This window comes from Paroedura picta, chromosome 7 (genome assembly GCF_049243985.1).
Source record: "Paroedura picta isolate Pp20150507F chromosome 7, Ppicta_v3.0, whole genome shotgun sequence".
In the NCBI taxonomy this organism is placed as follows: Eukaryota; Metazoa; Chordata; class Lepidosauria; order Squamata; family Gekkonidae; genus Paroedura; species Paroedura picta.
In genome coordinates this window covers 74,127,337-74,140,583 of record NC_135375.1, presented here as the reverse complement: position 1 = coordinate 74,140,583, position 13,247 = coordinate 74,127,337, and the positions used below count along the sequence as shown (strand labels likewise).

The following is a 13,247-nucleotide window of genomic DNA, read 5'->3' as shown; positions in this document are numbered from 1 at the left end:
TGACTATTTTTGCTTAAAATAGTTTGAGAGAAAATACATTGACTACAAAATTGCTATTCTTTGACATATTTCTATCTCACTCTAGGCCTCAGGGTAAGCAATTTGTTCTGAACACAATAAAGTTGATTAAAATTCATATTAACACATGGAGATGTTTGCTGCACATCCAGTGTACATATAGCTATATATACATAAACAAATAGCTAGTATATACATACACATAAGCACAGTTTGTAAGTTCTTCGAAGATTCCATTTGTGATGTCGTTCTAAATCTTGTTTCTTCAAGTTGGGTATACATTGGGGAAGTGGAGGCATTTACATCTCTGTCCAAACTACCATTTCAAGTTTGTCAGGCAAAAGTGTTCTAGAAATAATGGTTACATACATCAGATTGGTGTAGTGGTTAAGAGTGATGGCTTCTAATCTGGAGAGCTAGGTTTGTTTTCCCACGCCATGGGCAGCCAGCTGGGTAACCTTGGGGTAATCACAGTCCTGTTAGAGCTGTTCTCACAGAGCAGTCCTGTCAGGACTCTCTCAGCCCCTACTTCACAGAGTCTCTGTTGTGGGAAGAAGGGAAGGTGATTGTTAGCTGCTTGCAATAAAAAATTTTAATGCCAAAGTAATGTCCCAGCTCCTGTTTGGATGCCCCTTATGGGTTCCTGCCTTTAATAAATCTATTGAGGGTGTTCAATCTGCTTTCTGTAGGCAAATTGCAGGGGTTCCCAATTGTGTCTCCTACCATGCTATTTGCGCAGAATTTGGCCAAATTAGGGTAGAGACAAGGGCCTGGATAGCTACTTTTAAATTTTGGGTCAGACTATTTTTTAGAATAGAAACTGGCAGCCTTTTAACTTGTCTAAAAAGTGACCCTCTTAAATTTCGATGGTTCCAGGCTATTGAACAAAAATTAGTCTCCATTGGCATCGATCTGAACTCCCTACTACCTCTGGAAGAAAAATGTATCTTCCGGATTATTAAACAGAGAATATTAGACCATGAGCAGCAGGAACTCATACCTAACCAGCCTCGAGTCTGCTCACCAGCATTCTTTGGCATCACTATGCAGAGAAATATTATGCCTACATATTTGCATCTTCTTGATGTCCCATCCCTGAGAAGAGCTTTTCTCCTGGCACGAATGAATGCTTTCCCCTCAAAGGTCTTAGAGGGAAGATTCCACCGTATCCCATACCATGCGAGACTCTGTCTGTGTGGTTCTGGCTGTCCTGACTCTGTCTCACACATTTTGTTAGATTGCCCCTTATACGAGCAGTGTGGGGATGACAGCTTTGTTGCTTTGCTGGGAAACAAGCCTTCTGTAAGTAAATCTATGACCTTGCAATTTCTGCTCTCTGACAAAGACCCAGAGGTAACCATTTTAGTTGCCAGAGTTTTAACTAAGATGCTTTTATAATATGCTGCCTACCTTGTATTTTATCTTTTATAGTTTATTTAATCATTTAAAGATCTGTTTGGTTATGTAACCCCATGGCCTATTTTATTTTTTTTGTTGAAATTTTAAACCCTATTTTTATATGTCTTATACATATTTTATGCCAATAAAAGGTTACTGATTGACTGTTAGCTGCTTTGAGGCTCCTTCTGGTAGTAAAAACCAGGGTATAAAACAACTTTTCTTCTTTAGATGTATTGGCTTTCCATTTGTAGGACAGATGCTAATCACATATTGGCCACCCTGGTGATCTAGCCCTTTTGGTTGCTGAATTATACTGATGAATGTGCAGCTGATATCTTTCTTATGACTCTGTAATAAAAAGATCTGGAGACCTAATTAAAATGTAAATTAATACATTATTGCAATAGACTGTTATAGCACAATAATAAGGGCATAAGAACAGATCTGCTGGATCAGACTAATGGTCCATCTAGTCCAGCATCCAGTATGGATGGACACTTCCATTGAGCTGTCCACTGTAACACCAAGATCTTTTTCTCTCTCCATCACAGCAACTTCAGACCCCATTAGCTGGTATTCTTTGTCCCAGTGTGAATCACCTTACACTTAACTTTTAACTTCATTTGCCACATTCGTGGAGATCTTGTTGGAACTCTTCACCATCAACCCTGGTTTTTATGGTCATGAATAATAATTTTGTGTCATCTGCTACTTGGCCACTACGCTATTCACCCCTACTTTCAGATCAAATCTGTAAACCGTTCCGCAGAGCGGTAAGAATAAAGGCCTAAGTGCTGTCTGGGCAGAGAAAGGGTGGGGCCTGTCCGTGACAAAAACTCAGAGGGGCCAATCAGAAGCCGCAAAGCGGCTTCTGATTGGCCCCTCTGAGTGCCACTCGGGGGGCACTTGACCTGCCTTGGACTGCCCGCACAGATGGTTCGCCGCCAGGAAAGGAGCAGGGTCGCTGCATCTGCGTCCTTTCCCAGTGGTGAAGCAGGGACCTTGCCTGGGGAGGGGGATGCCAGGAAGGGAGCAGGCCCTGCTCCTTTCCGGCCACCGAGGCAGGAGCCTCGCAAGGGCGGGGGCCTTCCCGAGCTTCCCAACCAGCCTTACCCCCAGGCCGCGATTGCGGCCCTGGCTGTCGCTACTGCAGCCAGCCGCCCGCCATCGCCAGCCTCCTGGAGGCACCAAGCTGTGGTGTCGCCACCCGGGAAGGGGCATCTTGCGCCCCTGCCCAGCCAGCCAGGGCGCCTGCCGCCACAGCGATGGACAAGGTAACCCCCCCCAACTCTCCCCCCCCGAACCGCCACTCCACGACACTTTCCCCCCTCCCAACAACCAGTCCACCCAGCCATCGCCGTCTTCCCCCTCCAACCCCTCAAAACTCGCCTCCCACCTCCCCCCGCGGATCCCCCTGCCCACCCACCCATCGCCATCTTACCCCAACCCCCCCCACAATCCAGTCTTCTTATCCTATGACTAAGTTTACTCATGAGTTTTTGATGAAGTACCTTGTCAAAAGCCTTTTGAAAGCCCAAATATATAATACGGAAAGGGAAAAAATTGAACTTCTCTGCCATCTCCCCATCTTCCTTGTACAATCCCCTTATTCCTTTGTCATCCAGAGGCCCAACTTCTTCTCTGGCTGGTTTCCTGCTTTGGATATATTTAAAATATGGTGAGCAAAATAGTTATTAACATTTTTCTTAAAGCTTGAATGGTCACAGTGGGGATTGAGGTAAAGCAAATGGCACCAATGTGGGCAGGACCTGAAAAATGCAGACCTCTCCATCTACATGGTGTCCAAAAAGACTGTATCAAACCAGATTTCAGAAATATCACTGCAAAGGAAGGGAAAAGACAGAAGCAGGATAAATAAAGAATATCATGAGGATGCTCACCCAAACAGCCCTGCAGAAAGAAAGCTCAGGCAGAACAAACAATACATTTGTACAGAAGCAGCCCTTATTTGTCTCTTCTGTTGACATCAAACAGTGATTTGTGTCACAGCAGCTACTATCCTGTGCTTTGGGTATTTAAAAAGCCACAGAAATGCCTTTATTTTTGAAAGAGAAAATAAAAATATGATTGGACTGATGCATAGCTTCATAGTTCATCTACACAGACCATTCTGTCCTGTGAGACACTGTGTAAGTGTGGTTATTTCTATGTACAGGTATCACTTACTCCTATTCTTGTTGAATAGGAGTAATAGATGACAGAGAGAGGGAGAACAGAAACCACAAAAACTATTGCAATGAACATTTAAAAGCAGAGCTTTGTATGCTGTTAGAAATCTTTTCATTGACAGTATATAAGAATTAATAAAATTTACAGTTTACAGACCACAAAATGACACAGAATGGCTCTGTTTCAACCTCTCCCGCCATATCTAGCTGTTCTGGACATATTTCATACTTTTTTCTAAGTGGTGTTCATCAGGAGGAATCCATAGGACTCCTTAATACAAATTAAGTTTGTATGCCCCTCATACCTCACAAAACACGGACAGCATCCTCATGCCATTTTCCAGCCAGCATTTACATTTTCTTTCAACACTGAGGATGGAGAAAGGTGTAAGCTTCCAAGTCTGAATTGCCTGTCATGTGGGTGTTGTAAAGGAATGAAAACATTTTAAATCTTGTCCTTGATTCTAAAATAATTCTGTTATTGCATTGTATCCCGCCCTCCTTTCAAGGAGCTCATAACAGCCATCTGGACTCTAAAAAACTGTGTTGGATCAAGCTGAGTGATAATCATAGGTCCAAGGTCCTTCAGAGCTTCTTAGCTAACCCGGGGTTTGATGCTTCCCAAGCCTGTTTTAAAAAGAATGCTCTGAGCACCCTGGAGGAAGGGTGAGAATATGCATAATACGTTGCTTGATCCTGGTCTGCAGTGGCATTCTGCCCAGAATTATTAGTATCTTGGAGGGGGGTAAAGTTGAATGGACAAAATGGCAGAAGTGAATCATCTTCCTCCGGCATTGCTTCCTCTGGAAGTTATTTTTAGTTCAGAATAATTGGTATTTATACCCCACTTTTCACTGCCCAAAGAAGTCTCAAAGCAACTCACAATCTTCTCTTCCTCTTGCCACAACAGACACTCTGTGTGGTAGGTGGGGCTGAGAGAGCTCAGAGAGAGCTGTGAATGGCCCAAGGTCACCCAGCTGGCTGCATGTGGAGTAGTGGGGAATCAGATCTGGTTCCCCAGGTTAGAGACTAAACTCACCACGCTGGCTCTCTTTAAAACACCTGGGAAAATGGATATATGCTTCAAGAGGGTAGCAATGTTGGTCTACAGTAAAACAGCCACATTCGGATCCAGTAGCACCTTTAGAGACCTACAAGATACTCAGGGTCTTTCTAAGAATCAAAACTCGCTTTGTCAGATGAATGTTTGAGGAGGGAGTTTTGACTCAAAAGCTTATACCCCCCAAATCTGATTGGACTTTGTATATGTGTTAGTGTTCCAGGTTTAGCTTGGGCCCAAATTATAAAGCTTATAAGAAGATCGTTGCTAAATCTGTCTCTCAGCTTAATGTCAAAGGGTATGCTCATGTAAGCCCTCCTGAGCTCCTGGCAGGAATGGCACCGCTCTACCACAAACTGTGATGCAAAACCTGAAATTTGAGTACCCAGAGCTTGAAATCAGTGTGGAAATGAAGAGAGCTAATGAGACACAAGAAGAGAGTTTGACCATAGCAACACATAAACAGAGATGACTGTAGGAGGTGGTAAGGTATTCCATACAGGGCCAGGGAGGGAGGGAGGGAGGGGGAGTGCAGTAAGAACTGATTGTTGAGCTGGTTGAAGTTATTAGGCACTACAGCAGTGCAGGTAAAAACAGGGAAGAAAGGTTTATTGGTTCTCACTGCTTGCAAGATGCATAGTAAAGGTAAAGGTATCCCCTGTGCAAGAACCAAGTCATGTCTGACCCTTGGGGTGACGCCCTCCAGCGTTTTCTTGGCAGACTCAATACAGGGTGGTTTGCCATTCCCCTCCCCAGTCATTACCGGTTTACCCCCCAGCAAGCTGGGTACTCATTTTACCGACCTCAGAAGGATGGAAGGCTGAGTCAACCTTGAGCCGGCTGCTGGAGTTGAACTTCCAGCCTCATGGGCAGAGCTTTCAGACTGCATGTTGGCTGCGTTACCACTCTGCGCCACAAGAGGCTCTTCAAGATGCACAGTAGCCTGTTGCATATAATGGGCAAGGCTGGTCAGTGGTAGTCCACAGTGCATGTTTTTTTGGCAAGACTGCATTGTTCAGGAGCCAGGGCTTGTCTTATAGGATGCCACACCAGCCTGGTGAAATAAAGCTTTCCATAGTATGAGAAATAGTATTTTGCTATTCAAGAGCTAGTTTGTAACAGGTTTGCATCACAACTAAGTGTTAAATAGAAGAAAAACTTGGTGGTGAAGTTGAAAAAGAGTTGAAAATATCACTCAGTTCTGGAAGCTGAGTGCATGGCCATGGACAAGTCACCAACCCTTGGCTTGATTTTTCGTCCTAGCATATTGTAAGGATCAAAATCTATCTACCTACCTACCTACCTAATTTATATACCGCCCTCCCCAGAGGTTCAGGGCGGTTTACATGGAAGATATGAATAATACATGAAACTTGGCACATATGCACAATAACATGAATAACCGTACAATAATATTAATGATAGTTGTAACAATATAAACAATATAAAATGGGCCACTTGCATGAAGGTGGTTATGTGCCCTGAAGGAAGGGAGATTCCCAACATGAAAGGTGATACACTACTCTTAGAATGCAAGAACTGGATGGCCTAGACTTGTCAAGCAGCACTACCTGCCCTCCTCCTCATCTTCTTGTTTTCCAGACTGTAATCTAAATCGCACCGTATTCTAAATATCTGAGGATAGGCTTTAGGGAGGGCCCATGTATCAGTGGTAGAGCAGAATGTCCTGAGCTCAATCCCCAGCATCTTGGTCAAATCAGACACAACTTACAGAACCACAATCCAGCAAATCATGGCAGCAGCATCTTGGTCAGAACAAGCTGCCTTGTCTTAAAGGGGTCATTTATGAAATTAGCTTCAATTGATTTACATTAATCTTGCAGAAACACTTAATATGAGCAAATTACAGTAAATTAGACAGTCTTATTTAGTCCCTTTCAAAAAACATGTCTGTAGACTCTAACATAAATAGGTCTCCAATTCCTGAATTGTTCTTCTATCCATGTTTGCAATTTTGCCTGATCGGTGGCTGTTGCAGATTCAGATCAAGAAATATGAAGAAGATGAACTGAACCAGACCATTGATCCATCTACTCCAGTACTGTCTGTTTTGATGGGCAGAAGGTGCCAATCCGAAGGTGCCAATGCTATGTTTTTAACCAAAAATGCTAGGGATTGAATCTCTAGGGCCCTGTACGTGAGAAGCAAGCACTCAAGCTGATGCCTGTGCCTTAAAATAGTTTTGTTCTTTAATTTAGCATTCTGAAGTAATGAGCAGTCACCATAATTGTTTTTTAATACAGCACTCCCACTTCTATTTTATTTTATTTATATTTGTATTTATCAACCACCACTCCTGAACTCAGCCACCTCCCTCATAAACCGATACTAGGACAGAAGCATCCATTGGGGGGGGGGATCCTGTATACATTTTCTTATTCTTCTTGACAAAGTAAGTAAAAAAATATATATAATTTGTATGTAGTATGGTATGCGGTTTATGGAAAGTACCATGTTATCACAGCTGAAGCAGGAAAAATTTGATCCTACATCTAGCAGTAGTGCTAGGAAGTTCCTCTTTACACCTCCATCCTATCGATTTCAGTTGAGTTACTGCTAAGTAGTATAGAATGAAGGTGCTAAGATGTCTCCCCATCAGAATGGGAAAGGAACATTGGACTTCCTCTAATAAAAGGGCATTTACCCTACTCTGTATTAGAAGACAGGACGATAATTAACAACATAAACAGAAACCAATTGTTGTCACCACAATTAACTTATGGTGACCACATAGCATTTTCAAGGCAAGATTCATAGGTGGTTTGCCATTGCCTGGCTCTACATTATGACTCTGGTGATCCTTGGAGGTCTCCTTTCCAAATACTAGCCAGGGCCGACCCTGCTTAGCTTCCAAGATGTGAAGAGACTGGGCTAACCTGGGCTATCCATGTCAGGCAAGGAGAATATAGTCAGTCCATATGATTCCCACAAGCATTTGGGCTGATTGTATTCATGTCAGTTATTTTCCTGTGTCCTTTGTTCATTATCTCTTCTGATCACAATTATACAATACAAGTGGAGAGCCATAATTCTTGCATGAATTGAGGAGTAAGGTGACTTCTACCATTGGAGACAGGAAGTCTAGGAATAAGACCTGCCTCCTTGACGGACTGGTCATGATTGCCTCCATGATAAGTCCAATATTTCTTTGTTAGCATGTTTCTGATTCCAGTACAAAAAAAGAGAAAATGTTTTCTGTCTCTTTATTTAAGAGACTATACATTTAAGAGACTATACTATACATCAAGACTGGGATATGTAGTTATATAGTCCAAAGAAACACAAGACCTTTAAAAATAATGGTTTCAAGAGACTTGACTTTTAATTGCCGAAACCTCTTACAAGGTTTATTGTTAAATACGATAAATAGTGGCACAAGTAGGATAGAATTAATGTATTGGCAGCATTTTGTTTCCTGACTATCTGATCCCTATAGTAGTAATTACAATGGTTTCACACATAACTGTGAGCTTCATCCGGTATTAGTGACATTGCAATAACTTTAGGTTATTAATTATTCTTTTGACATCAGGGATCTGTGTACTATATAAAATATAAAATTTCTTCCTCTTAAAAAAAGTAATATACAGTTTAAATGTTTTAACCCTTGTTTATATTCAATGTTGTGAGCCACTCTGATCCCTGTGGGAAGGGTAGCATAGAAATTTAAAAATAAATAAATAAGGATTGGGTTAGGGCCCCCAAAGAAGGTGCTCCCATCCTCCATTGGTTTCAATAGAAGGGGAGGAAAAGGCATTTAAAGGAAACACTGTTCCTTTAAATGCCCTTTGCAAGCCATGAATCCATAAGTGAACTCCAAACTGTGAGATTAACTGGAAGGTGTTTAAAAGGAATACAGCCATTTTAAACACACTTTAACTTCAGCTATCAGGCAGTCCCAGAAAATCCCAAATATTTTTTGGAATTTGGGGGCTTGGCCATTTCCGATAGCTGAAATTCAGTCCCTATCTATATCTAGCTGAAAGAATAGCTAGAAAACACCAATAAGGTATTTTTGGGGCTTGGATTTATTTGAATGTTCATCCTTAGTTTGGACTATATAAATTTTGCTTATGCCAGCTGTTCTTCACAATGAAAAATGATTTCCTCTATAGACAAAAGGATGTATTATATGCTTCCTAGGCATCTGTCTTTTGATACTGCATGTTCTAATTATCAGTTCTAAGGCTAAGTAAGAGTAACAACTTTATAGGTTTATGGAATTTAAAACTTATTTGTACATATCAGGTCAGAGCAAAAACGCATAGTTTTGGAGCTGGAAGCAAAACATGTTGTGTATTAGATTTTAGGATGCTGTTTACTGATCCCTGAGTAATGTCTCAACTCGTCACTGCCTGTGGAAAGTAAGAGTTTTAAAATTTCTGTGATTTTCCTTTATCTAATATCGTTTAATAGTGTCCTGTCAAGTGCTAAAAGAAGTGCATGTGTGTACGTGGTTCCAATATGAATATTTTCATAATGCTGTATCTTGTGGCAGCTTGATCTATGTGGGCAAATACTAATGTTTTTAACTAGAATTTATTTCGATGTTAAGTATAATACAATAGGCAGTAAATTTTGTACTGAAAAAACATATTAAAGACACAGAGTAAGTCTTATGTATCATACTTAATTAAAACTATTTTCTACTCAGTTTCAGGTAAAACAAATTAGTGTGGCCTTATAATTTTTGCAAGGGTTTGTTAACAAACAAACAAGTCTATATGATTTTTCCCTTTCATATTTCAAAAGTACCAATATGTTACCTTCTCCTAGTTAGAATCTAGATAACTTTGCCATACAACTATCCCAGTAAATTTAGTTTTGTAGAGGAACTAAAACTAGATAAGTAGCTAACACCCTCAATTAAAGAAAAGTGAAGATGAGGCAATTTATCAAAGTATGAAAAATCATTAAGTACTTTAATGAGATGTCATGTAACAAACGCAAACGAAGAAGCCGTTGTACGTACACCATTTGGCTGACAACAAATAAAGAAAGGAGTGTGTCAAGGTTGCATTCTTTCCTCCTTCCTGTTTAACTTGTATGCTGAGATCATTATGAGAGAGAGTGAACTCAAAGAATCAAACATTGGAATTAAGATTGCAGGAAGGAATATAAATAATCTTTGTTATGCTGATAACACTTCCCTCCTCTCAGAAACCAAGCAAGGCTGATTACAAAGGAACAGCTGGTTACAAAGGTCAATGAAGTAAGGAAGAAATTTGGCCTTTTCTTAAACACTAAAAAGACAAAAATAATGACCACTGCAAAAAACAGACAAGTCACAATAACAATTGATGGTGAAGAGATTGAATGCATTCAAGAGTCCATCTTTCTTGGGTCACAAATTTATGTGAGCGGCAATTGCAATATGGAAATAAAACGTTGAATTGCTCTGGGTTGCGCGGAAATTATGATCTTGAACCGAGCATGGAAAACCAAGGACATAAGCTTGACTACCAAGTGTAGATTAGTTAGATTAATTATATTTCCAAGAGAAGAATCGATTCATTTGAACTCTGGTGTTGGAGAACGCTTCTGCAGGTTCCATGGACAGCAAAAGTCACAAACAAGGAGATATTACATCGCAATATGCTTATGCTATAATCATCCTCTTTCTTTACAGCTTTGACATTCATCTACCTCCCCAATAAGTTACCAAACATATAAAAGAAAAATAGGTCATTATAATGATGATCCACATTCTTACCACCAGTTGAACCTTATCCAGTATGGAATTAACCAGTGAATATCATTGTTTGGCCTAGAATACAGATTGGCTATGTTATAATCTTTAGGCAACCATGTCTAACTACTGCTTTAGAAATTAAAATGTTAAGTATCAATAGTAAGTGCTAAATTAGGAGAAGAGTTTGTTCTTATGTGCCGCTTTTCTCTACCTGAAAGAGTCTCAGAGCAGCTTATATACGCCTTCCCTTTCCTCTCCCCACAACAGACACCCTGTGAAGTAGGTGAGGCTGAGAAAGCCCTGATATTACTGCTCAGACAGGACAGCTTTATCAGTGCTGTGGCGAGCCCAAGGTCACCCAGCTGGCTGTATGTGGGGGAGCGGGGAATCAAACCCAGCTTGCCAGAGTCCACACTCCTAACCACTACACCAGGATAACAACATTATAAATCAAAGGTAGTATAAATTAGTAAATAGTTTTAAAATTCTTGGGGGAAAAGTTGTGAAATTAAACTATCCAGTATATTTACTGAGTTTTTAAATATGCTAACGAATTAATGCTGATTAGAACTCATGTATGCATAAATGAGACCTGAGAGTGGCAGTAAATTACATTTGTTTTGCTGTGGGATGCACCAGATTGTTAGAATTTGAAAAAAAAATGGAACTAACTTTATGGTTATTCAAATATACACATGAATTGTTTTCTCTCCCTACAATTAGCTAGAAAGACAACTCCTAATGCAAAATCAGATGCGAGAGAGGCAGATGGCTATGCAAATTGCTTGGTCAAGAGAATTCCTGAAGTACTTTGGGGTATTTTTTGGACTTGCAGCTGTGGGTCTTACAGCTGGGTATGTATGTTTTATTCTAAATAATTAAGATACATTATTTTAACTGTACTTATTCTTTGTTTTATGTGTTCCAACTTCTATTTTCAAAGAAGCCCTGCCTAAACTAAGAAACACAAACTGTAATTTATGTGTTCCAGTGTGTGAAAGGGATGGAGTGGAGGTACTCCAGTGCAAAAAGTTGGATTTTGTTATTTGTTATTTAAAAGTTTACAAAGTAGTATTCTGGTAGCTGTTTCACTAATAGCCATAGTGCTGCTCAGTAGTTGAATCTCTTTCCCCATAGCACATTGTTGAAAATGTACCATATATATTTGCATATAAGCTGACCAGTATATAAGCTGAGGCACCTAATTTTACCACAAAATGCTGGAAAACCTTATTGACTTGCATATAAGCCGAGGCTGGTGTTTGGATAGTCACTGTTCCCCCTCCCCTTCCCTTCCCTTCCCTTTTGGGCAGGATCTTTTTTTCCCCTGTTCTTCCCACTCTTCTCCTCCCTCTTTCCCTCTGATCCCTCTTGCCTTTTTATATCCAATCCTGTGCTCCTTCTGTTCCCACCATTTTCCTTTCCTTTCCTCCTTCTGCTCTCTGCTCTCCCTCTGAGACAGAGGCTTCAGAGCTTCCTGCAGAGCTTCTTGCAACATGTGCTAGCTTTGTGCTAGCCTCGTGAAAGCAGTGAGGGAGGAGGCGGAGGCTGCTCTTTCCTCCCCTCCCACTGCCTCTCCCAGGCTTGCTGCTTTGTTCCTGCTTCTGTTCTTCAGGCAAGTATACTTGTCTCTCATCTCCACCCTCCTTTCTGGCAGCTTTTGTTTTTAAATACTCGCATATAAGCCGAGGGGGGGACGTTTTCAGCTTTAAAAAAGGGCTGAAAAACTCGGCTTATATGCGAGTATATACAGTATGTGCGAATTCTTTGTTTGCTGGTTTTTGACCGTATTCATAAAATCCTACTTATATGTTAATTGCAGACCCCTTTTGTTACCATCTTTTAATAATCATTTGCATTTTAAGCATGGAAAATATAAGAATCTCATGCAATAAATTTATAACCACATTTATTGTGTTTAGACTGATCATCTGAAAACAGTGGCATTTTAATAGTGTAGAGCAGTATAAGCACAATTAACAACTAACCAGGAAATGGAGCTTGCAGCTGTACACAATATTTTTTATTTATTTTATTTATAGTTTCAATTTATAGTCACTGCATATTTATTACAAGTAACATAATATCTAACATGTTGTTAGTTGTTGTTGTTTTTTTGCCTGACATTAGGGGGAATATTTATTTGTAATTTTTTGAAATAGGGCTATTAAAAAGAAGAAGCCTGGACTTTTCCTTCCAATGGTTCCTTTAAGCTTTATATTTGCCTACCAATATGATATGAGTTATGGATCACTTTTACAAAGAATGAAAGGTAAATCATAAACCTTCAACAGTACATACATAATATAAATTTGTCTTCGATGATGTGCAGTCATTATGCGCGTTTTTATGTATATGTAATTTTCTTTTTTCAAGGTGAAGCAGAAAACATACTTGACGCAGACTGCACTATGTTAGAAATGCCAAAAGGGCCCCTCACTTTTGAAGGCCTTGAGAAAGCTAGAAGAGCACAGAGCAAGTTTTTTATTGAAAGATAATTTCTTCATGAAGCAGTACTACAGAGAACAAGGACACACGTTTGTAATCATGTTGCTGATTTAAATGATACGATCCAACCAACCATGTATAAAGCCTCTTCAAAAGAATTAGAAACCTCTCACTAATCAGGTAGCTGGGGAAAAGTGGGGAGCAGGGGATGACTGACCCTGTCCATTCCCTCCCACACACACCACTAGGTGGAGAGTTTAATTTTTGATTGGGACGTGCATGTCTCCCAACTGTTTGGCTCAGAAGGACTACTACGCACATATAACTCCTAGCTGGATCTCTGGAAATGTTTTTTTAATGATTGGAATTATCAGAATACAATGTGCTTTATGGAAATAAAACTGATTGTTTTTCTTCA

The 13,247-nt window shown here is 40.3% G+C and overlaps 2 protein-coding genes across 2 annotated transcripts in view; one reads left to right on the top strand and one right to left on the bottom strand.

Moving 5' to 3' along the window:
* Window positions 1–332, bottom strand: part of LOC143841142 (programmed cell death 1 ligand 2-like) — a 23,339-nt gene extending 23,007 nt beyond the window's left edge. Inside the window, exon 1 of the mRNA XM_077344964.1 lies at window positions 219–332. Coding sequence (XP_077201079.1) covers window positions 219–300 — 82 coding nt within the window. The 5' untranslated portion in view covers window positions 301–332. The remainder of the gene's footprint in view (window positions 1–218) is intronic.
* Window positions 1–13,247, top strand: part of PLGRKT (plasminogen receptor with a C-terminal lysine) — a 15,348-nt gene extending 2,101 nt beyond the window's left edge. The window contains exons 3-5 of the mRNA XM_077344972.1: window positions 11,105–11,235; window positions 12,544–12,653; window positions 12,758–13,247. Of these exons, the coding sequence (XP_077201087.1) occupies window positions 11,105–11,235; window positions 12,544–12,653; window positions 12,758–12,879 (363 nt within the window). The 3' untranslated portion in view covers window positions 12,880–13,247. The remainder of the gene's footprint in view (window positions 1–11,104; window positions 11,236–12,543; window positions 12,654–12,757) is intronic.